The 15,241-nt window shown below is 36.7% G+C and overlaps 1 protein-coding gene across 7 annotated transcripts in view; it reads left to right on the top strand.

Annotated features, from left to right (window-relative positions):
• The window catches only part of REPS1 (RALBP1 associated Eps domain containing 1), a 67,931-nt gene extending 52,694 nt beyond the window's left edge, over positions 1-15,237 (top strand). For 5 of the 7 annotated variants that reach the window (XM_040599511.1, XM_040599509.1, XM_040599512.1 and 2 more), the window contains 9 exons: positions 805-906; positions 4,844-4,916; positions 7,159-7,277; positions 8,010-8,074; positions 9,703-9,888; positions 11,261-11,356; positions 11,933-12,081; positions 12,715-12,820; positions 13,878-15,237. In XM_040599511.1, coding sequence (XP_040455445.1) covers positions 805-906; positions 4,844-4,916; positions 7,159-7,277; positions 8,010-8,074; positions 9,703-9,888; positions 11,261-11,356; positions 11,933-12,081; positions 12,715-12,820; positions 13,878-13,946 — 965 coding nt within the window. In that variant the 3' untranslated portion in view covers positions 13,947-15,237. The remainder of the gene's footprint in view (positions 1-804; positions 907-4,843; positions 4,917-7,158; positions 7,278-8,009; positions 8,075-9,702; positions 9,889-11,260; positions 11,357-11,932; positions 12,082-12,714; positions 12,821-13,877) is intronic. The other 2 variants (XM_040599514.1, XM_040599510.1) reach the window with 2 other exon arrangements.
• The last annotated feature ends 4 nt before the right edge of the window (positions 15,238-15,241 follow it).

The raw sequence follows: 15,241 nt of genomic DNA on the forward strand, positions 1-15,241 counted from the left end.
ACTGGCTTTGCTTCCTTAAACATGCTGACTTTTTTTTCTTCTCTGTAGATGAATTTTATCTGCAGTTGTAACCAGCATAATTAATGAGGTTCTCTGTCAAGAATTAAGAGTACTGCTCAGATAGGTGCAGAGTTAGAATTGGCCATTTGCTGGTGAGGATTTCACCATCTATTAGAGATCATTGCTTTGAGTGTTTCAGGAGCATCATGATAGAGGTTTGATTTGGGCCTCCAGGAGAGTGTCTAGGTTTCCTTAATAAATAGTGAAGGAGACTGTGAAGATGGAGAACAAGCCTGCATTGATAAAGCTTGTTCTGCTGTGGTGAGAAATACTGAGTTTATTATTTTGAAACCTGACAGCATTTGGGAGTATTGGCAGGCCTTTCTTTTTTTGTAAGTAATACGCTGGTCAGTAATAAGCAAGGTGGTTTGATAATTTTCCTTGAGAAACAGTGGAGTCTCAATTTATAGATGTGTCCCAATATGCTGGTATTTCCTAAAGTTACCTAACTCATTCAAAGTCTTCAGCATATGAGAATAAAAAAGTATCCACAACGTATTTCTTTTAAAATTTCCTTAGTCTTATAAATAGGTAAATTCCCAACTCTTAACACTGAGAAATAGAAATTACACTATTATAATGTAAAACTTAAAATAATTCATACACCAAAAGTGTTAAAGTAGAGCTATTTTAGTTTCAGTGCAGCCCTCCAGATAAAGGCAGAAAACTAATTTAAAGCTTTGGCGTCAGAAGTGAAGGCTAGTTTGAATGTGCTTGTTCATTTAGACTTGTTTTTCTGTCTAGATCACGCTAACCCTACTAGCCCACTACTTGTGAAACCACCTGATCTCCCAGAAGAAAACAAAATGAGTTCATCTGTAAAATTTACAGCTGGAAATACAGTTAGTAAGTATCAAAATATTTTCTGATCTAATTTTTTATATTACACAGAATGCAGATATGGTATATTCTTCAGTGAATGAAAACTTGCTAGACAGCAGAAGCTCTAAAGTGAGATAAACTTATCCTAAGAATAGGCATGCTTCTGATACAAAGTATGTATTAGAAGCAGCAATTAAGGAAGTTCTGTTGATGTCACTGGAGATATTTTCCTGCCATATGTGTTCAAAAAAGTTCATTTTTGCCAGCCCTATTCCATCTTCCTGTTTTCTCTTTTAATCTCAGGATGAGGAATTTAAATGTATGGAAAGTGGAATTGACTAAGTAGCTTTTGATTAGACTTCCTCAGAATCGTGTAAAACGTTTTCTGAAGAGTGAAAACCTGTTAACAACAATTTTCAGGCAATTTTAATCTGGTTTAGCTACTAAGAAGATGCAGTAGACTTCTAGATTTCTTTATTAGGTACAGCTTTTCAACAGTTCGTTTGCTTCTAATAACATCTTTGATTTTCAGTACCTCCTGTGTCCAAAAAATTTTGCATTACTTTGATTTGATTAGTCCACTTCTCTAATATTGAGAGGTCCCAGATTATATGTGGTTTGACTGAATCTCTGGATCCAGGGTTCTTGAGATTTTTTGTTTTCTTTTCTTTAAGCTGGGAACTTTTCTTCAGCGAAAATTAGGTTTGGAGAACTCATTGCTCTAAGTCTTTTGCATTATTAAGACAGAAGTATTTTAATTGGTTTGCAGTATTTAGGGAGTGCCTCTTTGCAATGTGTTTTGTTTCCTCATGAACTCTTTCAGTGGCACTCTATTCTGAGCAATGGCTTGATCCTGTTATTTCTTTTCAAGCAGAGTTTTGTTTTTACTAGCTGGTGTTCTGATGCAAAAGAGAAAATGAGCAAAACATGGTCTTTTAGCAGGAAAACTACTACTATATGCAGGTTCTAAGTTCTGAGAGCCCTTCTGCACTCCATTTTCCTTATCTGAATTTAGCTTAAACTTTGATAAAGGGCCTGTTAACTGTGATTATACCAAATATTTTATCTCCCTCAGAAGAACAACATAGTGAAATAATAAAAAACTCATTGCAGTGTAACGTAAAGCCATCCTGTAGTACCTCAAGCTGTAGTTATGGGACGCCTATCCTTGTTGTCAAGAAATGGTTCTTGTCAATATTGTAAGTAATTTGAATGGTTGACACCTTTCAGGTGAATCCTGAAGGACTCATTTAATGCAAGCTAGCTCTAGAAAAATAATTTCTGGTGCTTAAAAAACCACTGTAAATATAACAGGATTATTTTTGTGCAGACTTGCTGTCTTGGTGATTACATTTCTTAATGTTCTTTAGTGTTATAATAGTGTATCAAGCAAAGCCTTTTCTAAGTGGGTTTTGTTTTGGTTTATGTCTTGCAGTTTTGGAAGTGTTGTTTGTTTCATAAATAGGTATTCTTAAGAACACTTCTAGAATATTTTGTTCATAGGTTCACATCTTTTTTGCTTCATCTACAGAAGAGTACAGATTGGGTGTTTTATTGATCAAAATTTAGATGCAGGTTAATTGTTTTACATCTTATAATCTACTGTTCATGGATAGATGTATTAAAACAGTATTCGAACTGAGAACCAATGGAGATTGATAAGCATCACCTTGATGTTGAGAAAAAAGCATTTGTCTCTTTTTCCCATGCTTTATATCAACAGTAATTCGTCTTGGAAGTTATGAATTTGTAAATAGCAGCTCAGATCGAAGCCAGGAAGCAGGGACAAACTTTTTCATTGCATGAGATAAGAAGGAAGGGAGTAGGCATACGCATTGCACAATTGTCTTTCTGTGCAAGCTGTGTGATTTGGAACAAAGGAGAGGGGATCTGTAACCTCAGAAAGTGGTAACTGGAGAAGTTCGTCAGTAATTCCTCTGATTGTTGGACACCCCCAGTGTTGGAACTGTTATTATGCAAGTAAAAATAAAAGCAGCAAAAGTAACTGCTGTTTTCCCAGATTGTTTTAACTTTAAAGCAACATGCAACTTCAATATGTCATTAAGGACAATTTTGTGAATATGTTACTTTAAACTCCTGCTAAATGATATAAACAAGATTGAGTACTGCAGTCAGAAGGGAAGGAATGATTTCAATTGCTTTCCTTCATAAGGAAATACAAACAAAGCTGGAGAATAACTTGTATTACTTAAGACTGAAAAGTAGAAACCTCCCTTGAGAACAAAAATAATACTGCAAAAGTCTCTATCCCTCATGTTAGGAACTTTACTTATCATACTTATTTTACTGGAAATACTGGGAAAGGATTCTCTTAGATTTAAACTCATGAATTTGGGTTAGCCCATGTTGGTGAGGCATGAAGATTACATTTGCTAAGTAACCATCCTTTGCCTTACATACCCATTACAATTGTTTACTGTCCATATCTTTGAAATTGGTTTAGAAATATTTCTTCTATCATCAGTATAAACCCATTAGTTTTGTAGTGAAATGATGTAAAACCTTTTGGTTCAGAAGGCTTACTTTTTCCTCCTTAGAAGTGTGATTGCTTCTAAATCAAATCTTGTTTGATTAGGTTGAGTGGCTTAAGAAATATACGCAGTACTAGAGGTGCTTGGATTGGAGGGAGATAATTTCATTTACCACATAACCCACTTCTGCTTAAAACTTAATTTTCTCACTTGATCCTGGAAAACTTAAATGTCGTCTCATGGTAGACTTTTTTGAAAGAATGTATGTCTAGAAATATTTGTTTTTTTAAACTCTCTGTAGTACTCACTGAGTAGAGACATACCTGTAAACCTGCAAAATAACTTCTGATCTGAAATGAACTTGAAATAAGGTATTCCTCAGCTGACTGTGGATGATAAAGGTCTCAAGCTAATTTCACTAGATTAATGTACCTGCAGCTTTAAGGGGGGGGAAAAAAGGCTAAGAACAGACCTTGCTGAACAGGAAAGCCATCTCTGCAGGATTCTCTCTGCATCCTGGTTGGTGTGTCTTAACCCTTTCAAAAGCTTTAGTGTCCTCGGAGGTTAAAGTAATCCTTTGAGATGGGGTAATTCAGAAAAATCTTGATGTTCTTGAGTAGAATTTTCCTCTTTACTGATAACTAATCAGGTGAGTCTCATTGCTGCAGTGATTATCCACCTTGAATTGTGCTTTACTAGGTGCTCTGGAGTCATCCTTTGTGGTAAATTATTCTGAGATACATTCATTCCACATAAATCTTGTGATTTTAGTGAGACTCCTCATTTCTGGGGGAAAAACCTCAAGCTCTGCACCATTTTTAAGGGTAAGAGTGTCCTTAAAGAAACAGTCTATGTGATGCCATAATACCATCTTTCATTTTTATAGATTGCCTTAACCAAAAGCTGAAAGCTTATAAAAAGATTTAGTCTAAAACAGAGCTGACTACCAGCCTTGAAGGTACAGAAGTTGCAGTATTAGCAAAGCTGCTTAGTTCATCTGTGTACTGTACATAGTTTTTCCTTTTCCTGATCTCTAAGGTTGGTGAAAATCCTTCAGCACTTCTAAAACCAAGCAGTCTTACTCCTTGCTTTCTTTTTTTCTTGGATGTCCCTTACCCTTGTTGGCTAAATTGTGGAAGTGATAGAATGTTTAAAAATTACTGCTTATGATACTTATATTTTGTATTTTAGACACAACATTATTGTCATAGTTTATTCTTTGGTACATCCCAGTAGAAACGAACAACTCGTAGTATTGGGTGAGGGGAGCTGGATTTTATTGGATCCCTCAGTTATTCAAACTAAGATACTTTGAATCCTGCCCAGATGATACCTTACAGGGAAACAATACAAGGACATAACTATTTTTAAAAAATAAAAATTTGATATTTGAAATTGTGCTACCTATATCTGTTGGGGTATATTAATGGTGCAAAACAAATATGAAACTTTGTACTTTCTTTTACCAGCAGATGGTTACAGCAGTTCGGACTCCTATACTTCAGATCCCGAGCAAATTGGAAGCACTGTAACACGGCAACGGTCAGTAGAATAGCAACTGAAAAAAAATGTGTTGAAAGGTGTTTAAAGAAGCCTGTTCTGAGCTTCTGGTTGTTTGACAACTAGCTTGTAAAATGATGGCTAAATAGATTCTGAACTGTTAACACTCGGGAATCTGGAGACAGTCTGTTTTCTAATGCATTAACAGTGTATGCCATTCCTGTTAACACATAAAGTGAAAATTCAAAAATTTATGTAGTCTAAAAAGGGTTTTTTGGATTGGCCAATGAAATGAAACTCCACATTGTCAGAAATCCTAATAAAGACTTTTTCCTTAAACACAAGAGAATGTAAGCACAAGCGATCATGATATTACTTGAAAGCAATTTTTTGTGTTTTTGAAAATATCCATTAGGCATTAATGGAGAAGAACCTTGTGACTTCATAATATAAAAGAATAAAACATAAATTAGAAATACCATGACAGTAACTCAATCTGTTTTAACAATGGTCATTTTATAAAACATAAATCAGTCATAGGCCCAACAAGTTAAGGGGTTGGAGGGAGCTATGCAAGCACGTAACGAACAACTGCATGGTTTTACGTAAGAGAATGTGCTATACTAGCTGGTGCTAGTTGTTCCCATTGAATCTACCTGAATAGGATTAAAAACCAGCTAGCCATTAACCATCTTACTATCAGTTTGAGAGGTAAGTTTAAAAGAAAATAATAATTAGGCTGACTTCAGTAGCAAAGAAAGATTTGTAATTGCCCGTCAGTACAGCAGCTTGAAAACTTCTTTCCTCCATTATTACTTAGTGGCAAATTTGATTGTCTGTCTTTTTTTTTTTTTTTTTTTTTTGCACTGTCCAACATGATGTTTTCAAAATGTTCTTTTTCATCTCTAAATTTTGGGTTGGGTTCTCTTGCTGAACTTGTGTAGATGAATAAAGCTTTCTGATGAGTTGCCACTTCATGGCACAGGTAGCTTCTGTCCAGCTGTCCAGGTGTGGCAGTGTCCACCCAGAAAATTTTTCTTCCACTTCCTCTTTTACTTCCTTCCACTGATACCTCTTCTACCAGTTGCAACTTTATAGAGATAACATTGTCCTTAATGCTACCATTAGTCCAGGGTACTTTTTGTATTTTCAAAAAGCAAAACCTGATAAGGCTATGTCAGATAATGATATTTAAGGAGTGTCCTTAAACCACTTTCTTCCTTTTTTAATCCTACTTGTGCCTTTTATACTAGACTAGCAAGAGGGATGACCCTAGGAGTCAATGTAATTGGATTTGTATTTCATCAGAAGCATTGTCCTGGAGAGTATATTAAGAAGGCAGATTTTACTATTGTGATAACTTTCTGTTTGGACTTATACATTCAGGAATTTCAGGTTTTGTGTGAAATTTAGGTACCTCTTACCACTTTTGGTTTTATATCTTAGGGTAATTATAGAAGGATGTTACAGAAGTCAGTCATAGAAAAGATTTTGTCATGTATTTCAGTTGAAAAGAAGAGTAGCTGTATTCACGTCAGTGATGCAGTAAATCTGTCTTGCCCAAATTGGACTAGTTAGGAAGGTTCTGCACACTGTTTTTAAATGGAAGCTGTACAAAAATTTTATATACAACAAATCCCATTTAAATGGCGCTCAGTGTGATACTTTTTTATCCTTTCTGCATGTGTGTTCGATGAACTTACAGTTGGTATCCACTAGATGGTGGTCCTGCCTAAGAATGAGTTAACTCCTCAAGCTGCTACCAAGTATATAGATTTGGAAAATTTCAGGCAGAGAATTGGATAGCTATCTCATACACTGAGATATTCCTTAAGCTTGATGTACATGGAGAGGAGGTCCAAGAGAAACTTAGGTTTCCTCAATGACATTGAACTTAAACCATTTAAAATCTATTCAAGATGTTGACTAAATCTTAAACATTTTGCAAATTGTAGTGACTATCGTCTGGATAGAATTACCACATTTAGGATTCTCTGTTCCTGAACTATCATTGTTTGGGAAGTTTCTCAAGCTCTTGGTTTCCCAAAAATAAATTACTTGTGTAACACAGGAATAATTGGGATAATGGAGATTTAAATAAATAGAAATATAAAACCAATTGTGAAGGTTCAAACCTGATTCTTACAATCTCCAAAATCGGCGGCAATCAGGCTCTCTTCCATCTGTCAAAGTTTGTTTTTTAATTGCATATTTAGAAGAACTTCTGAATTTTAGTTCTGTTGTAGCTGCCTAAAATCACTACCGAAGCCTGTATGTTTTGCAGATCACAGTCAGGAACATCTCCAGATAACACTGCGCCACCACCACCCCCTCCAAGGCCTCATCCTTCTCATTCTCGATCGTCATCTTTAGATATGAACAGATCATTCTCAGTTACTCCAGGTAGGTATACTCTGTTCTAGAATATATTATTTTTCACCATGTACATTCCTGAAGCAGATGATTCTTTTTCTTCTGAAGAAAGATTTAGTGTGTTTTTAAATACTGCTTCTGAATGAAAAAGCTGGAAAATGTTGTCACTCTTCTGGTTTTATTTGCTTAGACAGATAACTTAGAAGTAAATTCTGAGTGCTGACATTGTAGTCCTTTGGACGAACATGGGAAACAAAGTCAGGAGATAATGTTTTGGTAGTGCATCCACATGCAACAAATTGCATCTGCCACTACATTTTCAAGAAGAGTTCTTTTGTTATCACATGTATCAGAGATGGGTGTTAAGTATTTCACTTCAGAGGAAATGATTAAAGGTCACTTCTGATTCTCTGCTTAAGGGTTTTTCTTGTACTTCTGACTTGTCGGTACTTTTCAGGATCACAAAGTATGAGAAAATGTTAAGAATGTATAATGAGAGTAAAAGGGAAAAAAGGACTAAAATCAGAAAAGTATGACCATGTGAGTTCTTTGAGCTGGAAAAAAAGGACAAGGTCGATGTTCTGATTCCTTGTTTTGTCTGTTCACAAATTTGAAAGAAGATATTACAATTATGTTCCTCAGTATGACAGGTTAATACATAAGCAAAATGCAGGATTTCTTCATGTTGATAAGTCAAAAGATTAAATAGCACTTTAATGTAAAGAGTAACAGTCTTGGCCAAACATGATGTTTCTTTTACAGGACAGCAACAGGCTGGAGTTGTTGCCTATCCCCCTGCAGTGCCTCCAAGACCACAGCCTTCACAGGTGATGTCACTTTTGAAAAACCATGCTCTCACTCAGTGCATCATTTCTATCTAACTCTGAATTTGAATGTATCTCTAACATGAGTAGCATTGCTTACTGTTTTTTGAAACTGCCAGGATGTGAATGATGGCAAAACTTGGGCTATAGCCAAAGTTAGCCTTTCCTGAATAAGGAGTTGCTTCTGGTGGAACCACGGGAAGGGATTAAAGTAGAGATCAAGGAGGAAGGAATGAGTGGCTCTGGAGCTCTGAGTTGTAGGAAAGAAAGTTACACTTCCACATTTCTTTACCTGTCCCTGTATAGCTAATAAGCCATAACAGACTGAGAGCAGTCTTTCATAGTCCCAAAAGGAGTGATCCCACTTCTTCCTTTGTCATAGAATTCATGATCTTTGCAGTCCTGGTCTGAGTCAGTTTGGTTAGCTGATTTGGTGGATAAAGAATACTGCAAAAGTTGTTTTTTCTTTGTCTCAGCCAGCTGAATTCTTCAACTGCTGTGGAGATCTGACATGGGACAGATAAAATTGCTTTTCCGTTGTTTTTCAGCAGCACCTATTTGTTAGAATCTGAGTTACCAGCCATTTAAGTCAGTCAATGGATTCGGAAACCATCTGCAAGGGAGGAGGGTACAATATAAACATATTCCATACACTGTGATCACATAGGCATGTGTTCCTGTGGAACTAAACTAAAAATCTCTATTGAGCCTGACAGAGCCAAGCTGGACTGTGTTACAGCAGAAACATCTACTGTCCAACGAGTCTAGCTGGTCCTGTGGTGCATCCATCTTTAGTCTCATTCTCTGGGTAATAGCCCATCTGAACTTCCTTTTTTCTTAAATATTTCTCTCTTTTTATGAACAGAGAATGGTCTGGCTGTTAGTGTCTTGGATGACATGCGCTTTGTCCTACTGACAAGACATAAATCTTTGTTCACTAAAAAGGCAAATAGTCTTTAACATTGTCCTGGTCTCAGCTGGGATAGAGTTAATTTCCTTCTCCTTAGCTGGTGCAGCGCTGTGATTTGGATTTGGTGTGAGAACAATGCTGATAGCACACTGATGGTTTTGGTTGTTGCTGGGTGATGTTTATACCAAGTCAAGGACTTTTCCATTCCTTGGGCCCTGCCAGCGAGAGGGCTGGAGGGGCACGGGAAGCTGGGAGGGGACACAGCCAGGACAGCTGACCCCAACTAGCCAGAGGGATATTCCACACCATGGGACATCATGCTGAGTGTATAAACCAGGGGAAGAAGGAAAGGGGGGACATTACGGCATCTGTCTTCCCGAGTAACCATTACACGTGACGGAGCCCTGCTTCCCTGGGGATGGCTGAACACCTGCCTGCCCATGGGAACTGGTGAATTAATTCCTTGCTTTGCTTTGCGTGTGTGATTTTTGCTGTTAAACTGTCTGTATCTCAACCCGTGTGTTTTTCTGACTTTTACTCTTCCAGTTATCTCCCCCATTCCACTGTGGAGGGAGTGAGTGAGCGGTTGCATGGTGTTTGGCTGCCAGCTGGAGTTAAACCACAAAAAATGTTTTGTCACAAACTATTGTTTGGAGAGATTCTTTACATCAGATAACTGTTAAGAACAATATCACTAAATATTTTTGTTATTTTATTGCAGGGTGCAGGTCCTCATGTGCATCGCCCAGTAGATGCTGAAGGCCTAATAGCTCATAGCAGTACCTCACCTCAACAAATACCAGAACAGCCAAATTTTGCTGACTTCAGCCAGTTTGAGGCATTTGCTGTTTCAGGTGTAAACAAAGAGGAAGAAGATGAAATCGAAACACACTCGGAAGTCTTGCAGGTGAGCAGAAGTGAAGAACTTGTCAGTCGCTTAAACAAAGCCTCATGATGTTGGTGGTATTAATACCTACGTCTGCTGTTTGAACTTGGTGGGGTTTTTATGGTGTCCCAATCCATTGCTAGAAAGCAATTACATGACACACTGCTACGCTTATTTAGTAATTGCAAAAAAACACCTAGGCAGAAGAAATTCTTCTCAGTTCTTGATTGTAATTCAAAAGATTTTGTACTTATTAGCATATATGCACAAATATAATTGCATTATTGCATTTAAGACTTAGCACAGGCAAAACTTTTCTTCTTCTCACTCTTGTCAGCCTTCCAAATGACCTACTGGCAAGTTTTAAAGTAGTCTATCTTAATAATTGGGATGACAGTCAGGTATTGTAAACATCTGCTAAAAATCCTTGATTTGGTTTTGTTCAAAGCCATTGGACAAACAGCTAAAATGAGCTCTGGCATTCTTCTGTAATGGATCATTAGAGATGTTTACAAAACCTTGTTTCCTACTGCAGACATAGGACTTTAAAAGGAGCCTCATGGTTTATTCCTATGAATGTCTTAATAGGTTACTGCTATTACATGAATTACTTCGTGTTTTCCTCAGATTGTAAATTCTCTGGGGCGCTTCTGCATCCTCAGTTGCAAAAGTACTTGTGGTGCTTTAAAGTTCTCCCAAGTATCAGCAGCGTGTTCTTGCTTCCCTTAATCAGGAAGGTGGATGATGTGGAATTATTTGAGCATTCTATGAATCTCATTGCAAAATCAGCTACGTTAGCTTAAGCTGCCACTGAAAACTCTTAAGCTTATCATTTTGCATTGAGGTGGATAGGGAACTGTTGCATTGCGTTCCATCGGAGGGATTAACCTTCGGCAGTAACAAACAGGTAATGGTGGTAATGTAATAGAAGAAACAGCTGTAGCAGTTTATCATCAGGCCATAGACTTTTGTACCCTGCCTCATAACATTGAGGATTTGACTTTATTCAGAGTACAGTGCTTGAGAGTACTTTCAAGTAGCTATTTCATCTTTTTTAATAGCGATTTTAGATTCTGTATCAAATCTTAATTTCTGTATCAAAAGATAGGTCTAACTGTTGATTCTGGAAGTACAGCTTTCTGTACATTATGCACTTACGTGCCGCCTCTTAAGCTGTTCCCAGGCCAAAACAGTGTTTGTGACCAAGATTTAGATGGCTTTGTTCCAAAGCAGGTATTGTTGTATTCCAGTTTGAGTTTCTAAAGAGGACTTGAACTGGAATTTTAGGTGTCAGCTATTTTGTTATAACACAACATACTTGTATTTAATCTAAATGTTGCTGAATGAAGTATTTAAGAACTAGTTTTCTAAATTATAATGCATATCCCTTTAGGTTGAAAAGCCCTCTGATTCTGCAAGTTCTCTTAGAGTTGCCAAAGCAGATGGAAGAGTTGAAGACAAAGCACCTGTTAACATCCCCACTAGTGCGGTATGCAAAGTACACTTGGAAGGAGAGCGCAGTTGATGTATATGAAATTATACATTTGTTTTGATATGCAGCAGCAACTTTATACGCTTGCACTTGAACCCGATTTTCTTAAATATGTGCTTGAAATAGGCATGTGTATGGTGAATTTTTGCATCAGAAGATGTTTGTGATTGGGTTTATTCTCAAGACAGCAGAAAATTAAGATACTCTTAAGTGTTCAAATTTTTGTAATGGAGCAAATCTTTTAGTGCAGAACTTGGTTAACAGCATTTTTTCGTTACAGACACATAATTACTGGGGGAAGCATGCTCTGAGATGCTTATTTGCGATTGTCAGTTGTAGCATGGTGTTTCTGCTCGCACAGTTCTTTGTCACTGTGTAGCAACTTACTGCCCTTTCACCAAGGGGTGAGATTTAGTACTTAATTATTTTTTTCCCGGACCATGTGAAAATGCAGTTGTAAATTCAGTTAGCTCAGTAACTGATTTTAAGAATATATAACACAAACAAGTTACCCCATTTTAATCAAAGTAAAATGCAGTTTGTGAGAATTACAGGCTGTGTTTTCCTCTTCAGGGTAAAGGCACTACCCCACTTGCTCCACCACCAAAGCCTATTCGCAGAAGATTAAAATCAGAAGATGAGCTAAGGCCTGAAGCTGAGGAACATACACAGAAAACAGGTGTCATAGCTGCTGTTCTTGCTTCACAGCCATCTATTCCTAGGTAACCCAAGAAGTGTATAAATACATCTGTTACTGGAAAGCTTACATTTAAACAGCATACACACTTTCTGTTCCAGGAACTGCAAAGAATTTCAGTGTGTTTGAATTAGATTAATTTAACAGAATAAAAGTTTTTGGTTTTTAAACAAGATCGTCCTGGAGCCTCTGCTACTGGGAGACTTTTTAGAGATCCTGAATTTTGGACTGTGAACTCTTTAACTTCTACAAGTACGTTGGAAATAAGTGGTGGAAGTATTAAGATGTAGCGTTTTAACTTCAAATAATGGTTGCTATAAACAGTCAAAAATGTGCCGTTTGTTTCCTAGCTTGAAAGTAGACTATTACCTTAGTCACTTTGAGGTAAGTGAATGTGGTATAGTGTGTTGGGACTTCAGGAAGTTGATTACAAGTTTTTTAAATATGCTGCTTGCTGTTTGGTTTTAACCAAGTATGTGTGGCTTCCATGCAAACAAATGAGGTTAACTGAACCAGGCAGAAGAGGGAAAATCAACAGCGTAACACGTTAAAAAAATTTGAATAGAGGATTCTGCTCATTTAGAAAAGAGGGACTGTATATGAGATATTCAGTAAAGTGACAAAATTACTTATTACAATACTTTTAATATATTCTCAGATCAGTGGGGAAAGACAAGAAGGCAATTCAGGCATCAATCAGACGTAACAAGGAAACCAACACTGTTTTGGCCAGATTGAACAGTGAATTACAGCAGCAACTAAAGGTAATTCCATAATCTTTCTCTTTAAAAGAAGAGGCTGAGAGGGCAAGATGTTAGTGATGCAAAGTAACAGGCATCTCTGCAAGCCAGTCATATACATAGATTATATTGTTACAAAATACTTAGTTGTTTTTGTAGATCACAGAAGATACCTAATTATGACAAGTTTTGTGAAATTACAAAGGACACTACTACTACAAACCACATTTTTCAATGTATTGATGTGTTTTCAGCTACACTAAAATAAAATAACCCAGAAATCTAAACTTAGTAATTAGAAGTAGCTGTTGTGGTCATCAGATACTTAGTATTGAGAAGAGCAGCTGAGGTGGCTAGATGCTGAAAGAAAAAGCAAACCTCAAAGGCTTAATAAAATCATAAATATTTTTAACAAATGCTATAATCTGGGATACAAAACTTGCAGTTTAAGAACAACAATAGTAGTCTGTTTATCTATGTCAGCTATTACGGGTTTGGATTTATCTGTAGGCACCATCTTAACATCTTTCTCTTGCTGTCTTACCTTAAGATTCTAATTTTAATTATCAAGTTAATAAAAAAGAAATACAAACTGGAAAATTAATGTGATAACTGTCTAGACTGAAAGATAAGCCATTTAAAAAACTTATCAGGCCTAATTTTCACTTTTTGTGAGAGTCAAGGTATATAAAAATTCACGTAAGAGGAAAAACAGTGGGTGGGGGGCAGAAATGGAGTTTCCAATCCATCGAGATGAGAGCTTGCCTCTGTAACATTTTAGACTTTGAAAATATTATAGTTGGATTTGCAGCTTGTTACAACTTTGTGGTTTTGAGCGATTTGAAAGTGATGGAAAAAATACTAAATGGCTTCACCTTTAAGCAAAGTATTTATTTTCATATATGTGTAATTACTAGCTAGCCAGTCTTCTATGCGGATTATGGGAAGAGTTCTCTAGACTCTAGAAAAAGATGTTAGTTCTCAAAACTGAAACTGATATTTACCAGTTCTTGTAATGGCGTAAAGAAATTTTTAACATTCATTTTCTGTGGACAGTCAGTAGAAAATCTTTCTTTTGTAGGATGTTCTTGAAGAGAGAATCTCCCTGGAAGTCCAACTGGAACAACTTCGACCCTTCTCTCACCTCTAAGCCTACTGCCGTTAACTGTGAATTTACTAATTTTGAAAGGGGTATTGGTTTCAAAGCCTATTTAAAGATCCATGCATATAGCTCAGTGCACTCTATTCTACATTAAATGTTGATGTTCTGTTTTGTCATTTGTCCACTTTTGTATTTAAGTATTTTAATTTCAGTACAGAGAAAAAAAAACAAACAACTTTTTCCTTGAATGTGACACTGCCTCTCACATCACTTTACTGTGGGCATCTGTGATCTTTGTTGGACTTGAGTTTGCAGAGTTTGTCGCCAAAATTTCCAACTGGAATTTTTTAGTGGTTTCTTTTTTCCTGTTGAAACATCTTTGCAGCAGCGGACTGCTAATCAGTTGACCTTAAGCACATAAACCCTTCTTTCTCTCTATGGCATTTATTGTGCCAGAACAAAGAAAAACTAGTAATCTGTCATCAGCCAATGTTACTTCCCAAGCTGCCTTTCACAATTGGAAAGTTGTTCGCAATTCTAGAAAGCCTGCCTCTTTGCAATAAACCAACTTATTCAGGTTGAGAGAGTTCTTGCAGGCTGTTTGCCATATCAGCTGGATTTGATTTTGTGCTTTTGTTGCATACATTATAGAGTACGTAACCACAGATTGCCAGATTGTTCCCATTTTATCCATTCATGATCCTGATTCAGCCGCATGCATATAAAGATTTATGGTACAATTGGTAGTCTATCAACCAGACCTTTTTCAGTCCTCCCTTTTGTGAAAAAGTTGGGTGTAAATCCCCAGCATACTATTCACACGTTACCTAAGCACCACCTGTAATTGCATGTTTCACACATTACCTTTTAATAATGGATCACATCCACCAGTTTTCACTATAACAAATCATATTGTCAAGTAATATGTCAATACCTCTATGAACTTCTAATTCCCAGCAAAAAAATCCCCAACAAAAACAATAAAACAACAGAAAATGAACAGTTTGCTTCTTAGGAATTCCGGGGTACCTTCTGTCATCTTGTTTCCAGGCCTTATTTCTCTGGCATATAGACAGGCTTCACTATTAACAGAGTTCCTTGAGTGTATCCTGCTATTCAGGTTGATGTACTGTATTAGGATTTGTTGTATATTGTACGATACACACATTTTGATCTCATATGTAAATTTGCATTAATTGCTGACTAACAGCAGATATTCTATTTAATGGCTTCTTCTGGCTGTGGGGTCATAGATGTTTAACTGCATGGATGTATCTCTGCAGAATCAGAACTAGCAATTGTGTGATTTTTACACCAATAAAACAGCACAATATTTTAATTTC

This window comes from Falco naumanni, chromosome 6, assembly GCF_017639655.2.
Source record: "Falco naumanni isolate bFalNau1 chromosome 6, bFalNau1.pat, whole genome shotgun sequence".
NCBI lineage: Eukaryota > Metazoa > Chordata > Aves > Falconiformes > Falconidae > Falco > Falco naumanni.